At 37.4% G+C, this 19,126-nt stretch overlaps 1 protein-coding gene and 3 long non-coding RNA genes across 4 annotated transcripts; all 4 read right to left on the reverse strand.

Moving 5' to 3' along the window:
• Positions 1-209: 209 nt before the first annotated feature.
• On the reverse strand, positions 210-7,345 carry LOC135942284 (tyrosine-protein phosphatase 4-like). The gene is made up of 24 exons (XM_065488312.1): positions 7,223-7,345; positions 7,093-7,169; positions 6,710-7,027; positions 6,556-6,663; positions 6,375-6,497; positions 6,059-6,196; positions 5,737-5,874; positions 5,420-5,557; positions 5,246-5,364; positions 4,995-5,190; positions 4,678-4,944; positions 4,333-4,619; positions 4,120-4,284; positions 3,935-4,069; positions 3,739-3,879; positions 3,562-3,686; positions 3,372-3,507; positions 3,216-3,317; positions 1,478-1,607; positions 1,215-1,423; positions 1,050-1,163; positions 850-998; positions 661-796; positions 210-606 (listed from the first exon to the last, which is right to left on the reverse strand). The coding sequence occupies exons 3-24, from the start codon at positions 6,990-6,992 to the stop codon at positions 532-534; spliced, it is 3,414 nt and encodes a 1,137-aa protein (XP_065344384.1). The 5' UTR covers positions 6,993-7,027; positions 7,093-7,169; positions 7,223-7,345; the 3' UTR covers positions 210-531.
• Positions 7,346-7,427: 82 nt separating this feature from the next.
• LOC135942130 (uncharacterized) lies at positions 7,428-8,439 on the reverse strand. Its single transcript, XR_010575057.1, has 4 exons — positions 8,323-8,439; positions 8,145-8,267; positions 7,743-7,919; positions 7,428-7,683 (listed from the first exon to the last, which is right to left on the reverse strand). It is a non-coding gene; the product is annotated as an uncharacterized LOC135942130 (long non-coding RNA).
• Positions 8,440-11,726: 3,287 nt separating this feature from the next.
• LOC135942131 (uncharacterized) lies at positions 11,727-12,406 on the reverse strand. Its single transcript, XR_010575058.1, has 3 exons — positions 12,220-12,406; positions 11,917-12,170; positions 11,727-11,860 (listed from the first exon to the last, which is right to left on the reverse strand). It is a non-coding gene; the product is annotated as an uncharacterized LOC135942131 (long non-coding RNA).
• Positions 12,407-16,336: 3,930 nt separating this feature from the next.
• On the reverse strand, positions 16,337-16,885 carry LOC135942128 (uncharacterized). Its single transcript, XR_010575055.1, has 3 exons — positions 16,636-16,885; positions 16,517-16,575; positions 16,337-16,463 (listed from the first exon to the last, which is right to left on the reverse strand). It is a non-coding gene; the product is annotated as an uncharacterized LOC135942128 (long non-coding RNA).
• Between the last annotated feature and the right edge of the window lie 2,241 nt (positions 16,886-19,126).

The following is a 19,126-nucleotide window of genomic DNA, read 5'->3' on the forward strand; positions in this document are numbered from 1 at the left end:
AGCAGGCGAGCCGTTGTGCCAGACTTAAAATATTTTTCTTGACTGTCGTGCTTCCGCATTGAAATGTGCGTAAAAGATATGCAACCTGCACAAAAGGACTGCTCTGCGGCACAGCTTACTCCTTGTCGTGTGCTTGATGAATGTGTCAGAAATAGGCCTGTGGATAATTTTAAGAATAAAACAATCACCTTGATAGTTGATAATTTTCATTTACTATTATGAAGCGATTAATGATTTTTTTCACTTGGGCTCGTGAAGAGACTGTTTACACACAAATAAATATTGTAATAAGAAGCATACAAGCGTTCTTTAGGGAGAATTTTCTCTCCCTCGCACGTGGTTTAGGCGTTTCTATGATTAAAATTGTATTTCTAATAAATATTAAATCTTCCATTATTTTTAGTATTTTAACTAATCATATTATTTTCTTTATTCTTTATTTATCCTTAAATTTAACTTATTTCAACGAGAATATTACTTGATATTATTGATTAAAGTGTAATATAACGTTGTGAGAATAGATAAGTTCACTCATTTGAAGTTTCCATAGGTGTCAAAGGAGCACAAGTAGTGTTTGGCAGCTTCATAGAGAAGTCCGAACTGGATCTGAAATAAAAATAACAAGTGAACAAAATAATTTTAGAGTGTAAAACTCATTACCTCGGAGGAAACAAAGGCCGGCCTCGACTTCTTCAGGGTTCGCACCGCCAGTCCGACGTCCACCTTTTGCTCCAACTTGATTTTTTCGATCACGAAACCCATGCCGAGGAAAAGCCCGCTGGCCGTCACTCCATCACTAAGTATAGTGTTAATTAATTAATTGGCCTCTAATATTTTTATGTTGGTTACTGGCAAACAATCGCGATGTACTCTTTTTCACCGGCGATTTTCAAGTTGTCCCACAGATCGATGAGCGATACCATGTTAGGGGGAGACAAATCGCCCGGCATCCAACCAAATGAGGCGCATTTTACGCTTAATTTTTTTATTACTCCTTTCTAAAATTTAAATTAATTTAAAAGAAAAAAAAGAAAAATATATGCTTTTACTTTTTTGAGTGTGACATCCGAAGTCTTCACAGAGCGGTATTCTTGAACATCATCCAAAATAACTTCGATTTCGCCAAAGACAAACTTTTGTTGCTTCGTTGGAAGGTATTGAGCCTGGAAAAAAGTTTAAATTTTGAGGAAAAAGGGGAAATGAAATTGTGATACTTCTGTAATGTGCGGCTCATTAAGGACGACGATTTCACTGACGTTGAACTGGTCGACCATCCTCCAAAAGTCCGCCACCGTGTTTTCCATCGGCGCTTGAGTGGCGATAAATTGTTTCGCTTTCTTGTATCCGTCGACAGTGACGGCGTTGACGAAACTCATTGTCACCACATTTTCGAATGGGAAGAGTTGCACGATGCTGTTTGATGCTAAATAAAATTTAGATAAAAGAAAAATATAAAATAACAATCAATTTTCACTACAGGAAATAAAGTTGGGGTATCTGCACTTGTTCGCTTCATTTTTAGCCGGTGTTTCCGTTCTCTGAAAATCTCTCTCGCACATTTTCGAGAGTTTTGAGTAGCTCTCCTTCAGCTTTCCGTTGTCGTTTGACTGCAAAAGTCAAAATTTTAATTAAATATTCATTAAAATTGGCACATAACAGTGATTTTGCTGATATATTTTTACATTAAGAGTGGGCACCCATAGAGCAAGTTGTGCGCCTCTGAAAGTTATCTTGGAGCCTCTAGCTCCCGAGGCCCCGTCACCAAAATGTTTCATTATCTTCCCTAGTAAAATCTAAAAAAAAACGTGAATTTCGATGCGAAACCAGGTCAATCGACGTGAGGTGCTGCGATATGAAGTGTGAACAAGTGAAAATAATAGGTGAATTAAAAAAAATCAAAAGAAAGTGTGAAAAAACGCCAGGATTTTTGGAGCATTGGAGGTGGCATAAAATACGCAGAATTTTACGGTGAGAACAATGAACTTTAGATTTTACTGTACGACCCATAGTAGCCGAGTTAATAATATTTAAAGGTGAAAAAACGTCGTTTGTGACATTACAAAAGTTTGGTTTTCAGGACTCGGCCGGGGCCCTGTGGGCCGGAGGCCGGTGATTCCTGCGCCAGTCGATGTCCCTTGGTGGGGCACGTCCGTCCGTGTGCGGCTTTTCAAAATTTAACTATAATTCGAAATGCCAAGAATTTTATTTAGCAAAAATTTCGAAAAATTCAATATTTCGGATTATTTTTGCATCATGACCTGAAGTTTTCCCGGATATGCCGCCAAGCCATTAGAGCTAGGTATTAGTATTAGATGAATCAACTTTTATGAGAATTTTATCAACTTTTATCAGCCGGTTTGACTTTTAAGGAAGTGGATTTTTTGTTTCGAAATCTCCCGCATGATGGACGCCATATTTCGGGTCCAGGAAAAATGTTCAAAATAATTTCTCATTCAGTAACGTGAAATTTATCTGGGAATCTTTTGAGACCAATTACGAGTCGATCCGAACAAATCCTAGGAAGAGATGGAAATTGAAGTTTGAAAAAAAGTGTTTTTTTAACTTGCCTGTTAGAAATAACATAGGAAATCGAAAAACTACGATATTTTCCAAACGCGGACCCAAAATGGGTTTCCACCTGTTTCGCCTTACGTGGAAGTCTAACGTCGGTCTGCAAACTGATTTTGGGGTTTTTCGAGCCCATAGAAAAATTAAAATTGATTTTTTTTACCTCCTTGGAAAGTGTACAGGTGAAATGGTTTTATTTTCAATCAATTTCAACCGTTGGTCCTATCCTCGACCACGACCCCTCATAAAACAGGTATTTGGATCGGCTTTAATGGGCAATACCCTGATGACCTTTTTCAGGGAATCCCGACCTGAGATCCTTCCGCGGCGACTTTTTTCAGTTTTCGCGATTTATTCAGGTAAACATTGCTGTTGGTTTCCCCAATTTCGGACCATTTTGAGCCGCGAGCGTTAGTTGTTGACACAAACTTATTATTTTTGTCCCGGTTTTTCCGGGTTTGTGCTCGCAGAGGTGTGCAATGCAAATGCGCGCACTGCCGTTCTTTTCGTTATTTTTGTAAAAATTCAACCGCTCGTCCGTTCGTCGACCCCGACCCCTCATCGGACAAGTTTCGGAAATGTTTCAACCTGGCATACCCTGACGACCTTTTTCAGGGTCAAGGCTATATTTTAAAAAAACTACGTACCGTCAATTTGTTGTATTCTTCAGTAAAATTGGCACAGCTGATCTCAAAATTCGGGTTGGCAACGCACTCCAAGAGCACCAAGTGGGCAAACTCGAATTGTTTCTGTTAAATATAGTTTTTATTTTTAAATCCTTCCAAGAAAATCGTTAAGTTTACCAAATTATCGACTAAATTCGCTCTTTGGGACCGCATCGTGGCGAAAATATTTTCAACATCAAGACGGCCGTGCGTGCGAATCATTCGGAGACAAGCATCGATCAAAATCATCGTACCGGTCCTTCCAACGCCAGCGCTAAAAATTAAATAAAAATCATCGTCATCATACTGATTCTGCATGAAACCTCACCTGCAGTGCACCAAAATGGGGTGTGCGTAATTTTTTTCTGCTATTTTCTCGACGAAAACCGCCATGGACTGCGGATAAAGTGGCACGCCGTGGTCAGGCCACACCGTGTAATGCAAGTGCTGAACCTGGAGTGAAATTTTTAAGACCTACGCTGGTTATTTTATCCTGAATAGTTACGAGTCTATTTGTATTGTTGCACGAAACATAGAGGACCCTGGAGACGTAGTCGGCGTTTACTTCCTTGTCGACGGTGCGAACAGTGATTCTGCCGTGCGTCACTTCCTGGTTGTTGTCGGGCCAGAATTTCTCACACTTGTTCTATTATTTTATTAAAAATTAGGGAATGAATGAAAAGGGTATGGTAGAAATCTACCTTGCCACCCTCCAGTAGATTTGTCACCATCACAATTAACGGAACTTTCTCCTGCCACACCATTCTCCAGAAGTCGTCAAGAGTGTTCACTCTCGGTCCTTGCGTTGCGATGTATGCCTTCGGGCGTTCAAATCCCTAGAATTTATTTTGTTAATAATTATAAGTCATCCACCTGTTAATATTACATCGATGTAATTTGCGTTGATGTAGTCGGAGTTTTCATCTCCAGGCAGAAGCTCCAGTTTCACCCGTGAAGAGTCGTACGCGGCCAAATTACCGTATCGATTCTTTTTCTTATTTTCCGGTTTGACGCCGCAAACCCATGATTGAGTTTGGCCGCGAGGGAATTTCTGTAAAAAAAACGTAATATCCGTAATTAAATAAATATTTTCATTCACCTCGAATTGCTCCTTTAGGACATTGCTTGCCAGGGACGATAGCAAGTATTTTTCGACATCTTGATCAGATTTTTCGCTTGATTCGTCATTTTGATCTATGATTGATAGAGGCACCATTTCTGCACTGGCTATTATTTCCACGTGGGAAGAAAATTGGACTCGATTTGGAGAATGAGATCTTTTCCTTTTGATAAAATAGACTCCAACTCCGGTAGCAGTGATCACGATCAAAATTATTATTGTTGTCAAAACTGGGATGTATATGTTGTGATAATTCTCAGCATTTTCTTCACAGATAATGTTTAATTATTATATTAAACGTATGATAGAAAAAAATCGACTCACTTGGACAGTTCTCGCAAGCGTAATTCTGGTAGAGGATTGCATTCTTAAACGTCAGCTCAATTTTGTTTTCTCCGCATTTGCAGTCGATTATAGACTTTTGAAAATCTATGCCGTCCAACGTTTCATTGAAAATACGTCCAAGTTCATCGTGGTAAACCGTCAGCATTTGTGGTGAGCACAGTTCCCCTTTTTGAGCATCATCACTGAAGTTTAAGCTGACTGAATACGTTTTCATGTTGACATTTTTCACATTTAAAGAAGATTCATCTGCATTTCTAACGATTAATAATTGCGTATTGTAAATTAATTTTTCTTGCCAATCAGTCTGCATTCCGTGGTAAAATTCAATTCGTCTCCAGGCAAGAAATTTTCTGGGTAGTCCATCGTGTCGTTTTCAAATAGGGCAAGTCTAACGTTGTAATCAGTTTTCGGCTTCAGACTCGTGACCAAATACTCAGCTTGATCATTGAAAATATAGCCATCACTGGAATTCATCCATTGGTCTTCAGAGTTCTAAAAATAGAATCGGCCAATTATATCTGAAGTTTGCAAAATTTTAATCTCGCACCTCTTTGTATTGGATAAAGATGTGACTGATGTTTTCCTTTCCTTCTAAACTAGTCGCAAGGTCTAGAATGATTCTATCAAAACTGATAGTTTTGTAACTGGGAATTGCTTTTTGGATTTCTAAAAGATGATTCTATAATTGTTATTTAAAAATTAAAATTATTTTAATGCTCACCTTTTAAACACTCAGGGTATACGTATCCTTGGGCACAACCAAATTGACAGCTTCCATTATTCGAGAAGTGTTTGTCATTCGAACAAGAGCGATCAGAGATTTCAGAGCAGTTTTTGCCGAATTGCTTGTATGAGCATTCTGTGAATTTATTTTTGATTGACTTGACAATGTATTTAACCAATAATAAGAAGCTGAACGAGCTTTTTTTTATTTAATTATCAATAAAGCTGTTAATTTAATTAAATTTAAACGATTAGAGTCTAGCCATTTAGTTAAAATCGATTTTTATGATATGAATTTTTCCTTTTTGCTCTTACCTTCGAAACATTGAGGCCCAATGAACCCATCGACGCAACCTTCCAGGCAAATTCCGTCTATGTGGGAGTGATTTCCACTTAAACAGGCGCGTGTGGAAATTTCAGAGCAATTTACGCCGTAATTGTTTCCACTGCACTCTAATTAATAGAAATACATATTACATGTAATTATTTTTTAGACATTCGAATGATTCAGATTTTGTCTGGAAAAGCAAGGGGTTTAGATAAACAAATGAAACTGATTTTTATTTTGGAAAATTGGTTAAAAAATCTTAAAATATTAATTTTTTAATATGTATTACTTAATCTAATAAAGACAAACCTTTTTCACAATCCGGGAAAATATATCCTTCTGCGCACCCCTCCAAACAGTTACCGTCGCTTTGATTGATTTTGTTTCCAAAGCAGTGCTTCAGGGTCGTGTTGACACAATTTATTCCAAATTTCATGCTCTCGCAGGCTATATGCAAAATTAAGAAATTCGTCAGCAAGTTTCAAGTTCTCTCACGCAATTTTTAATTGAACTTTGAAATTTACTGTTGTTCTAGCAATTTTATAACCATTGGAAAATAACAATTAAAATTACTCTTCTTGAGAAATATGACCCATAATTGTACTGGAATTGCTGGCTAGCTTACGATTTGTACAGTTTTCTCCTTCAAATCCAGCAAAGCAAGTGCAATTGTCACTCTGATTTTTGCACAGTTTTAATCCGGAACAGTTTTCATTGAAGGATTTGCATTCTATGAGCAAAAGCAAGCCTGAAAATTAAATGTGAATCTGGAAAAATTCCGTAAAAATTAAATTAGATGCACTTACGATTCTTGTAAATTCCGTCAATTTCATCTGGCTTAGAAAATTTTGCTTTTCTTGCAAGTGCATGACAACTCTTAGGTTTTTTTACAATTGGCTCAAAAATCAAGTCTCCTAAAAGAAGGGGATAATATTTTTTTAAAAGAATCTGATTGCATACCATCTTTGCAGAATTTGACGCCGCCAATCACAAGCGACTCAACGTGTGCATTCAAGGTGAGTGTCGAACCCTTTTCCAATGAAATATTTCCTGATCTGAATCTCGCCGTGGTCCATTCAAACGAATCCTTTGATGCAACCGATTCTTTGTATTTTGATGTCCCTCTTTTATCTTTCAGTTCCAAAGAGAATAATGTTGCGGTTCCGTGAATTTTTTTATCTGACAAATAAACAACATCGACACAGAAAGCCTTTGACGACGAGTCATTCAGTTTCAATTCCATCGAACTATGAGATTTCAAAGATTTAAGAGCGTTGTCTGCGAAGGCAAATTAAATTTTCCTTAAAGCTTGTCTCGTGCATTAACTATCTTAAAATACGTACATGTATGTAGTTTGAAAAACCCCTTATCGTTAGTTCTGTAAGAAACGTAATATTCCTTGCCTTTGGTTTCCTCTGCGCTGCAGGCGAAAAATATGAATATTGAAAAGAAAAACTCATCTTTTTTCGTTACCTTTTACGGAAGTATTGAATCTTTGTCGTATCACCAGGAACGATGGAATTTTTTCCATTGGTAATATTAAATGAAATTTCCAGCGTTGCGTGTACCCATTTATTTCCGTTGCTGAGAATCGCATTTTCCTGTAAAATTGTTTGCATTTTTATTTATTAACTTTGAATCACGGTCATGTTGAAATCCAACCGATATATTTATGCTTGGGCTCGTACAAGTAGGAAAATTTTTCGAATTTTTTATATAGTCAGGTATGTTGGTGCAGTTTCTCAAAACAGAAGAATGTGAGTCTCTCCATCCATCGAGGACAACGGTATTCCCTTTCTTTAAAGTTGAGTCATCTGTTAAGAGGAATTGTGCCGAGTTCTTTGCCAAAATCGAAAAATGTTTCCTGAAATTGTGATGATTCGAGAAACTGATTTTATCCTTAAAACTCCCGTTTGTGAAGGCGACTGGCAGGTCTAGAAATTAATTGTAAATTCGGTAAATTCAATTAAATAGAAAGCAGAAAATTTGTTACCACTCCATCGGTAATCAGTGACAATTGGGAAGGAGTTTGACTCGTTATCCGTATTGAAAAGCTCAAAATCATTCAGTTCCCATGAATTGCAACCATTTTTCCGCAACAAATTGCAGTCGAATTCTGAGATAACAATTGCGTTTCCGTTCAAATCCTTGATATTCACACTCGTGGAATCTGCATCAATTAAAAAATTTTAGCTTTTAATGTTTAACTTTCAATGGGAATCTCTCCCAATGGTCGCACTGCCGTGATTTTGTTATATTTTTACAATAGACAAATTTAAAATAGATAAATATTCACCATAATGCAGTTGTTGTTTTTAAGAAAAATGAAACAATAGAAAATTTCACATAAATCTTGATAAATTAAAAAAAAAATCAATTGCTGTAAACAACTCACCTGATTTGTTTTCAATATTATCTGGCACAAACGCTAGCGTCGGTTCATCTGAGACGCACGCCTCCAAATTCCCTCCACGCCTTATTTCAAACAAGTACTCGTCCGCGCCATGGTAATCCAGAACTTTTTTAAATATCAAAATTTATCTTTAAATTATAACAACAAACTACTCGCGAACCTGTTTCACACTGCGGGGGAAGAAATCCTTCTGCGCAACCTAACAGACAGTTTCCATCGACGTGGTTAATGCTGTCGTTTAAGCAATTCTTTTTGGAAACGCTGGAACAATTGACGCCGAAATTCTTTCCTTGACACCCTTTATGAAGAGAAGAGACATATTTCTTGACTAATCAGCCATGCATTTAAATTTTTATCCGAGTGTATAATTTTTTTATAAATTTAATAACTGCATGGACATTATAACAATTCGGAGCTTGTGCTACTTACGATTTGTACAGTTGTCTCCGTCAAATCCAGCAAAGCAAGTGCAACTATCATCTTTCTGATTTTTACATAGTTGAAGTCCAGTGCAATTTTTATCAAATAAATTGCATTCGCTAAGTGTTAATAGGCCTGAAATTGAGATTGCCAAATCAGTCCTTGAAAGAAAAAGAATGTTATATTGCTCACGGTTGTTGAATTTTTCGTCAGTTTCCTGTTTCTCATTTTTTGCTTTTGTTGCCAGTGATTGACAACTTTTAGGGTTTTTTACAATTGGCTCAAAAATTAAATCACCTAAATTAAGGAGTTATAAAATTGCATATATTGTTCACAAAATCTGATAGCATACCTTCATCTTTGCAGAATTTGACGCCGCCAATCACAAGCGACTCAACGTGTGCATTCAAGGTGAGTGTCGAACCCTTTTCCAATGAAATATTTCCTGATCTGAATCTCGCCGTGGTCCATTGAAACGAATCCTTTGATGCAACCGATTCTTTGTATTTTGATGTCCCTCTTTTATCTTTCAGTTCCAAAGAGAATAATGTTGCGTTTCCGTGAATTTTTTTATCTGACAGATAGACGACATCGACACAGAAAGCCTTTGACGACGAGTCATTCAGTTTCAATTCCATCGAACTATGAGATTTCAAAGATCTAAGAGCGTTGTCTGCGAAGACAAATTAAATTTTCCTCAAAGTTTGTCTCGTGCAACTATCTTAAAATACATACATGTATGTTTTTTGAAAAACCCCTCATCATTAGTTCTGTAAGATACGTAATATTCCGTGCCTTTGGTTTCATCGCTGCAGGTGAAAAATGTGATAAATTTAAAACAAATCTCGTATTTTGTTACCTTGTAGGGAAGTATTGTATATGCGTGGCATCACCAGGAACGATTGAATTATTTTTATTGGTAATATTAAATGAAATTTCAAGCGTTGCGTGTACCCATTTCTTTCCGTCGCTGAGAATCGCATTATTCTGTAATTTTATTTGCATTTTTATTTTTAACAGCGAATCATGTTCGTGTTGAAATCCAACCGATATAGTTATGCTTGGGCTCGTACAAGTAGGAAAATTTTTCGAATTTTTTATATAGTCAGGTATGCCTGTGCAGTGTCTCAAAACAGAAGAATGTTCGTCTCCCCATCCGTCGAGGACAACAGTATTCCCTTTCTTTAAAGTTGAGTCATCTGTTAAGAGGAATTGTGCCGAGTTCTTTGCCAAAATCGAAAAATGTTTCCTGAAATTGTGTTGATTCGAAAAACTGAGTTTATCCTTAAAACTCCCGTTCGTGAAGGCGACTGGCAGGTCTAGAAATTAATTGAAAATTCAATTATATATAGAAAGCAGAAAATTTGTTACCACTCCATCGGTAATCAGTGACGATTGAGAAAGAGTTTGACCCGTCGAAAAGCTCAAAATCATTCAGTTTCCATGAATTGCAACCATTTTCTCGCAACAAATTGCAATCGAATTTTGAGAGAGCAATTGCGTTTCCGTTCAAATCCTTGATATTCACACTCATGGAATCTGCTTCAATTAAAAACTTTTAATGGACATATGTTCCAAATGGTCGCACTGTCGTGATTTTTGATATTTATGCAATAGACTAAATAATTAAATTGTCACTGTATTCTATGCAGTTGTTATTTTTATTAAAAATGTAACACAAGAAAATTCACATGAATCTTGACAAATTAAAACAATCAATTGCTGTAAACGACTCACTTGGTTTGTTTGCAATCTTATTTGGCACAAACGCAAGCGTTGTTTCATCTGAGACGCACGCCTTCAAAATCCTCCCACGCCTTATTTCAAACAAGTACTCGTCCGTGCCATGGTAATCCAGAACTTTTTTTAATATTACATTTTCTGTTAAAAGTAGGAATATAAACTAGACACGAACCAGTTTCACACTGCGGGGGAAGAAATCCCTCTTTGCAACCTAACAAACAGTTTCCGTCAACGTGGTTTATTTTGTCATTGATGCACATTTTTGAGGAAACGCTGGAACAATTGACACCGAAATTCCTGTCCTTGCAGCCTTAGAAATTGCGATATTAACAAATGGCTGTTATATTTATATTTTGAATTAAAATCATTTTGGCAAACTAATTATTATTTATTTCTTTAAGGAGTATTATAGCATGCTCTTAAAACTGAAAAATGCATAAAATTTGATGATTTTTTTTTACTTTGCGGGAAGCATAAAAAAATTGAAATTCATCTCGTCTTAACGTTAATTTGTCAGCATAGCAAAAGATAACCATCACAGTAACTTTACCTTTTGTGCAAGTGCCTTCTCCAGAACGTTGAAAACCAGCAAAACATTCACATTCTCTACATTCATTTTTACACAGTTCGAATCCAGAGCAGTTTCCATTGAAAGCTTTACATTCAGTGAACAAGACTACAAGTTTCAAAATATTAATAAAAATCTGCTTGCGTAAAATTATAATTATTTACTTGAATTAAATTTTTCATTAAGCAATGAAGTTTCTGGTTCTTCGGCTGGTTTCTCCAGTAAATGGCAACCGTTTGGATTTCTTATCTTGTGCTTAAAAATCAAATCTCCTTTTCCGATATGTTAAGCAGAGCATAATTTAATTTTTGACATTGAGTTACCTTCTGTGCAGAATTTGACACCGCCAATTACGAGAGACTCCACGTGGGCTGTCAAAATGAGTGTCGAACCATTTCTCAATTTCGTTCTGTTTGATCTGAATCTTTGTACGGTCCATGAAGAATTATTTGTAGATGTGATCGATTCATTGAATTCTAAGTTTCCATTAGCGTCTGTTAACTCCAAAGAGAGCAGTTTTTCTTGATCCTCTAGGCTTCGAGTTGGTAGGTAGACGACATCAACACAAAATGTGCTAGACGACTCATTCAGTTTCAGTTTCATCGAGCTAGACGCATTTAAGGAGTGCAAAACGTGGTCTGAGGGAGGAAAATATTCTCGGTACTCATTAGAAGGCATTAACTAATACAAAATCATACATTTATGTTGCTTGAACAGGCTCTGATTATTCGACCTGAATGATACATAGTAATTCCCGTCTCCATTTTCAGCACTGGAAATTAAAATATAAAAAACAAAATTCTAAAATGGCGAATTGAAGGTACAATGCGTACCGATTGGGTAAGAAATGAATATTTTTAGTCTCATTTAAAATTAGCAAATCCTTGAATCTTTCATTGGTTGCATTAAATGAAATTTGGAGAGTGGCGTGCGCCCATTTCTTGCTAGCGCTGAGAATAGGATTTCCCTGGAAAATTGAACATTATAGCAACACGAGATGTCTCTTCTATTCTGAGGTCTAACCGATGTGTTTTGGTACATTGCCAAGCAAGTCGGATATCTTCCTGTGAAGTTTGTGCCGTATTTCAAAGCAGATTTATGTTCCCCTCCCCATCCGTCGATAGCAGCGTGAAATCCCCTATTTAATGACGAATCGTTTGTGAAAAGGAACTGTGCAGAGTCTCTAGCCAAAATTGAAAAGTGCATTTTAAAACTGTGGTCATTCGTGAAATTTATCATCTCCTTAAGACTTCCGTTTGTGTAGATAACTGGCAGATCTAAAATTTCGGAATTAATTTTTATGCTGTTTGACGATGAGTATTTTACCATTCCATCGATAGTCCGTGACCTTAGGGTAGGGGTCTGACAAGTTCTCAATGTTCAGTTTCTTTTCCCATCCATTAGTCAGATCCCAAAATTCACATCCATTTTCTAGCACCAAATTGCAGTCGTATTTTGAAAGAGGAATTTTGCCTCCTCTCAAATCTTCAACTATCACCTTCGTGAAATCTGTGTGTTTGAGACGATTTTTTTTTAATAAATTTACACGCCTCAAACAAATTAATAAATTGAAAACGCTGAAAGCAGATTGTATACCGCTCAAAAAGGGGTCTCGCGGAAAACAGCGGCGACAACCCCCTCCACACTACCCCTCGCCCATACCAGGGCACGAATCAGTAACCAAATTCACGGTGGCTGGCTGAGCCCTGAGACCTCTTTTTGATTAGTATTCCATCATCCAAGATGACAAACATATTCGTAAATAATTACTTTAATTTTATTTTATTTATAATAATTTTACAGAAATAAAAAGAAAAATCGCATGACTGGGATATTTTAAAGATTATTCTCTCTAACGGCCCCTTACAGGCCCGCGACCGAAACGCTTCCATCTTCACTGGTAAAAAAAAAATACTCAAAACGCACAGATCGGTCCAAACCCGGGAAATGAACGCGGGGCAGTGAATTAAGTGTCTGGTAGTCAAAATCACCCTTAGATCCATAGGTGAATTAAGAAAAAAAATCATTTAATTTTTTTTCTTTTAAAGAAAATACGTATTTTTGCGCAGATTTTTTAAGCATCCAGGACAGGCGGGGGCGGCAATGGTGCCCAACAAACGCAGAATTTTACACGAGTCCAACCAACATTGGTTTTTCCCAGTGCAACCCGTAGGAGCCGAGTTATTATTATTAAAGTAAAAAACCCTGAAATGTGACATTTAAACCTTTGGTTTTCGTCAGGGGGCCGTAATGCTCATATTTTAGTACCAATCGACGCTCCTTGGTGAGGCGCGTCCGCCCGAGTACGGATTTTCTAAATTGGACCATTTTTCGAATTTTTATGATTTTTTCGGCTGAATTTTTGAAAATGGCATAATTTTAAATAGATTCCGCCCTTTATTTTTCCAGTCCAGGAAGGGTCAGAGCGCGTATCGCCCGTGTGTTGGCTTGAAGGGTCCAAGGGGGGCAAGCTGCTTCAATTAATTTATGGCATCAAAACAATGATGCTAATTTATTGGAGTTAATTTGTAGTTGGAGAATTTAAATTTTCATTTCCTGACCGTGGTAGCTAATAAACAAATCACCTCGAATTAAAGTAGTTATTATATACTTTAGTTTGAACATCTCAATGTTTAAATAGATAATTTTTAACTTAATAGGCATCAATCCGTAACCTCGAACCGCGTGAACAGATAAAATTGGAATGTTTTTGACATTAATTCATCGCAATTGTAATTTATATTCGCCCACCAGCTGGCCGGCGCAGGTGGAACGGAAACTTCCTTCTGGCAGCGTTTTCCGTGTGTAGCCATAATCCGGATGAAAAGTCTGCTGCTTTGAGCCAGTCTACTAATTTTGGGTCACGTGATCACTGGTCAGCCGCCAGTCACATTGACATTCGCAATTTTGCTAAGTTACTGCTCCGGTCATGCCAGCCGCCGGTCAAACAGTAAAAAAAAACGAAGTGCGCCGGTCAACAAATTTGGACTATCAAACTTCACTTTAAAAATTTTGTCAACTGGTAAAAATTATCATTCGCCGCTGAGCTTAATATCCAAGACTGAACAATGAGACCTCAAGAAATACCATAGATTATTATAACAAAATTAAAAAAATGTGGAAAATTCTCCATGCGCCGCGGCCCTGGTACTTGTCCTTCGGTGACTTTTGACATTTTACATAATTCAATTTGTGCAAATATTTGTCCCGCACTAGGATTATCTGCTGTATATGATCGACATATGTGAGGAATGGGGGAAATATATTTAAAACTATTTAAAAATAATGGCAAAAAGGATTAACACGGAAAATAATGTGCAGGTGTTGTGACTTACTTTGGTTGTTTCCAGGCGGATCTTTCGTAAACGCCACTGTTGGCTCATCTGAGACGCAGGCCGCCAATCCCTTTGCATCCCATATTTGGAACAAATACCCCTCCGTGCCGTTGAAATCTGATGATTTTGCAAATTTCCTTATAAACTCTCAGCAGTTGCCTCTATAGTTGTATGACCCACCTTTTGCTAAAAGCAAAACGATCAACGGGACGGCGAAGCGCTCCAACATTTTGGATTTGTCTCAACCACCTCTGCAGAGAGAAATATCTGCACTGCAACGGGCCCAACAAGGAAAATAAAGACTATTTTTTATCTTTGGGTTTATCATGTGGTCGCGACTATACGATTAACACTGGTGAACATAATCAAAAGAAAAACCCCCAGCAGGGAGATTTGCTATAAGTTTTTTCTTCGCACTGGATAGATTTTTCGAATTAAATAAATATTAAACTAGTGTCAGCTTTTAGCTAAAGAGAATATATTTTATGAAATGCACAGACTAATGATTTGCTTTATCGTCACTCTTTGTCCCTTAATCTTTTTAGTGAGAGACTTTCCTCTACTGCTTCCTCTCCTTCATTAGACACATTAACCACATCCATGACATCATTAATAGTATTAATATACATCCTTTGTAGACATAATTTGATGATATATATCCTTAAAATTGTGTCACACAAAGACACGCTCCACCTTTTGGGCCTGTGCGTTTTCCTGCGCTTCAGTTTAACTCTGCAAACTGCTCCATTTATTTATTCAATCCTTTAGGCCCAAACCGAAAAAATGAGTTTGATTCACTTCCATCATAATTTAACTTGACTTCGGAGCAATGGAAACGAGATTAAAGGCTGTGTTCTAATTTTTGGTGTCTGTTTTGCCGGCTTTACTACTCGATTGCTGCAAATCTCAAGCGCTCGATCCCCAGGCAGCCAGCCAACCCAACATTAACAACGAGAGTTTGGATCGAGCGGCGGCTGAGAATGCGTTAAAAGCAATGACGGCGAGCTATTCCCAGAGTATTAAGCGTCCGACAATTCATCTGGCAACCTCCTTACTATATGAAAATCAGCCTATCGTCGATAGTTACAATAATAATATACAATGGAAGTGGAAAATCTCCAACCACACAACCAAACGTCTAATTTTGGGCCATAAAATTGCAAAAATCGAAAAAAATGCCTGAGAAAAAATTGGCCTGCGGCTCTTCAGGGTGAATTAAGCTCTATCAAACTTCATTTTAATCGTTTTAATGATTTGTCAGCTGCACCAGTCGCCGAAAAAAATGTGCAGCCAAGACCTATGTTATAGGGAAACGCCGTGTAACGGGCAAGGAAAGGAAGTGTGAATCGCAAAGTAAGCAGGCAACGCGACCCGCAGATAAACTACGATATCAGCATGAAATCTGTTACGAACGCGTGCTATATCGTGATCGTTGATCGAGTACAACACTTTTTCATGCTTTTCCTGCTCCGTGTTTATTATGCAACACCTGTTCGTTTTAAACCTCAACAACTTTTGCATTAATTGTCCGTTACGTTTATTTGAGTAATAAATAATCAAAGACACTGGAGGAAATACTCTTTTGGTTCGCAAGGGCAAAGAAATCGATGAAGATTTTTTAAATCCCCACCCAAATTAAAAATTAAATTTTGCCGGTCGAGTGCGTGGCGACTTCAGATGGGCCGAAGGTGAAATTCTGCGACTTTGAACAGTTCGTTATGGTTGTCTCAGCCTGGCAATTTTCAAAGAGACGAGAAATTGTGCGTCTATATTAACCCTGAGCAGGCCAACAAGTTGAATGCCCACAATTGCATCTGCAAACTCCCTGCTATATGCAAATTAATATTATTGTACTGAATAAACAATTTTTTTTGGTAAAAGCTTTTGTTGAATATGATTCAGAAGGATGAGAGATAATTATTTTATCGTGGCCAAGCAAGTCAGAAAGGTCAGGACGAGATCATGAAATGAATTCTCTGCCGATCTGCCCGTACATTCATTTTATCACTTTAACCTTTGACAAAATTAAATAGATTAGAGATTACTATCGCAAATCGTAATGCAAAAGTCTACTATTAAATTTTGGAATTTGTTATTAAGTAATGATCAAATTTTATTCAGGTTCTATATTTCATTGAGCCTGTGTGTTAATCACATAACGATTACAAGATATCAGAGGGCTGCGGTGTCAACTGTTTCAGTTGAATTCACGGGGTCCACCTGGTTATGACCGGTCTATAATCATAAGATACAGTCATTGACCATGCAAGTTTATTCGACTAGATTACCTTGATACCCTTGCCACGACCTCTTGTGATCCTTCCAGTGCTACTTTTTGGAGATAATACTATTAAAAAGAAACCACGATTATGACACAAGCTCCATTGATTCTGTTGCAAACTTTTACCTTCGGTGAATCCCGCATCCGTTGGAGACAGGATGAAAGAAATGACCAGGAGAAAAATGTAGAAGAAATGTTTGAAGAGCATGTTGAAGCTTGGCTGCGAGATTCTACACTGGAGCAGTAAAGTGATTTCAGCACTTGAAAGCAGACCGCCAAGTATAAGAGACCAACTGATAACCTTTATTTGGGCTCATTTGCGTCTTGCCTTTTTTTTCTTTAAAAACTTTGTTGACAATAAGCTGGACAGTAAAACAATACATACACAGTGGCCTTAAAAATAAAAAGATAAGTATTTTGTTACGTATTTTTGTGTGTACCACTCTCACAAAACACGAGATATGAGACGAGTGATTGTTAACTCGTGGACTGCTAAAGTTAAAGTCGGGTGCGTTGGTAAAATAATCATATTCAAGAGCAGCAGGCGCTCTCTCTCTCTCGGCGACCGTGCAGCTCAATGTAGCGAGATAAACGAATAAAAAGTGGGACGAAGTTTAGCCGCGTCCTAAATACATTTTCTTGACAATATAGCGGCTGCGTGCAGGAAAAAGTAAGAAAACAGGATTTTTATTTTTTATTTTTGCAACTCCAAATTTCGGGGTCTAACTATCAGAATTTCAAAAATTAACCACAGTTGGACTCTTCTGACTAACTAAAGGGTTTAGAAGGTGCATACTCCCACCCTCTTTTACCCGATTGCTAAAATTTGATAGTAAGCGACAACCGTTCTTGGCGCGACTCACTTAGGGATGGAGAGAAATAACTTTCCAAAATTGTCGTGCTTGTAATCCGAGATTTGTAGTTGCTAAGAAACCAAAAACACGAAAAAATACAGGAAATATTCCAATTTAGTTATTTTTGCACCATCATCGTTTTAGCAATTTTTCGCTAGTACTGTTTGCCCTTTCTTGCTGTGTATGACCTTTCATTTATTAATAAATTCTCAAATTAATTTTAGGTTTGCCCATGCACACTATGGAGAATGGCTAATGCGGAATCAATCAAAAATTGAATTTTATAAATACAGCCCCGAGTCACAAATTTTCCAAAATTCCTAAAAAATTATTTAACACGGATATTTTAGAAAAGCGGAATATTTATTTTGGGTCAGTACCACTCGTATCCATTTAATGTGGTCGCGAGTAAAAATGTTTCATTCCGCGCGCGGCGCGCGCTTTATCAAAACCTGGAATGACAGGCTACTGGCAACGAAAAACTGCTTGGCGGCACAGCCCCATTTGTGCGGTTTAAATCTGACTATCTAAAATTAACTGCATTTTAATTAAAAACATTTTGTGAATGGATTCGTGACCTTAAATCAAATATATATTTTTTTTTTAAATTTGAATGGTCAATTATCACTCATCATTCTTCCAAAAAAATGTATTCTGCAAATTTATGTAATCAATTTTGTTAAAATAGTTTCACACGAATAAATTAGAATTTAGACCTGTTTTAGTGGTTTTATTTGGTCTCAGGGATGAATCCTAGCTGGCTTCCAGCTTTAAAACTAATCTAAATAAATTTAAGTGAACATAAAATGTTGGTCGGCCATCCAACTGACATATTTTGACGAACTAAAATTTGATAAGTCCACTCCGGCGACCGTTCCTACAAATTTTATACTGATTTTCCGGGAAAGGTCCGCAAAACTTAGTTATTATATGACACCCCAATATGAACAAAAATTTTGAAATCGCAGACGATAAGAAAATATATCTTGGAAACACCAAAATCCTTTCAATTTTATTTTTATGTCCACCAGCAGTTTTATTTGGCAATGTTGGGTGCGTGCGTGAGGGTAATTTTTCTGATCGTTTTTTCAGCAGATTAGTGTGTGTAAATAATTCAAATTTTCCCAATACATCACAGCCCGTGGCGTGAAAGTGCGAAGAAATTTGGGCCGGCCAATCAGAGCGTTTGTTTACATCATCTCTCGCGCGCACGTTTTTCTTCAGCCATCAACCAGTTCAGCTGTTCAGCAAGCAGCGTGCCGCTATTCAGCTGCTTCTTGTCGTGTTTTTTTAGTTTGTGCAGTGTGCTGAACAATTAATTGTTGAAAAGTGATGTGTCATCGGTGTTGTCCAGGTTCCAGCGGCGGTGGACAGCGTGGACATGACTTGGGAGGCAATGTGTCGCAGGAAAATATCCGAATGGGTGAGTGTTACACCTTTTTATATTTAATGCATTTTATGTCTGATTCGCCAGGGAAAAATGGTCTGTTTTATTTTAAAATATATCAAACGGCCGACAGTAGAATTCGTCACAAAAAACACACTTAAAATTATCCTCATTAAACTGCAAAGAAATATGGCAGGAATTTGTTGATTTATTTTACTTCACTGATCACCGCCACCGCACCAATAATGAAAGGATAGAAAAGGCACACATGCAATGCACAAAGCGAACAGGTCGCTAAAACATCGACAAATCAAAAGGATATTAGAGTCGGACGAAGCCAATAAACAGCCTGATTTTTGCTAAAATCAATTTAATC

Source organism: Cloeon dipterum, chromosome 4 (genome assembly GCF_949628265.1).
Source record: "Cloeon dipterum chromosome 4, ieCloDipt1.1, whole genome shotgun sequence".
Lineage (NCBI taxonomy): Eukaryota > Metazoa > Arthropoda > Insecta > Ephemeroptera > Baetidae > Cloeon > Cloeon dipterum.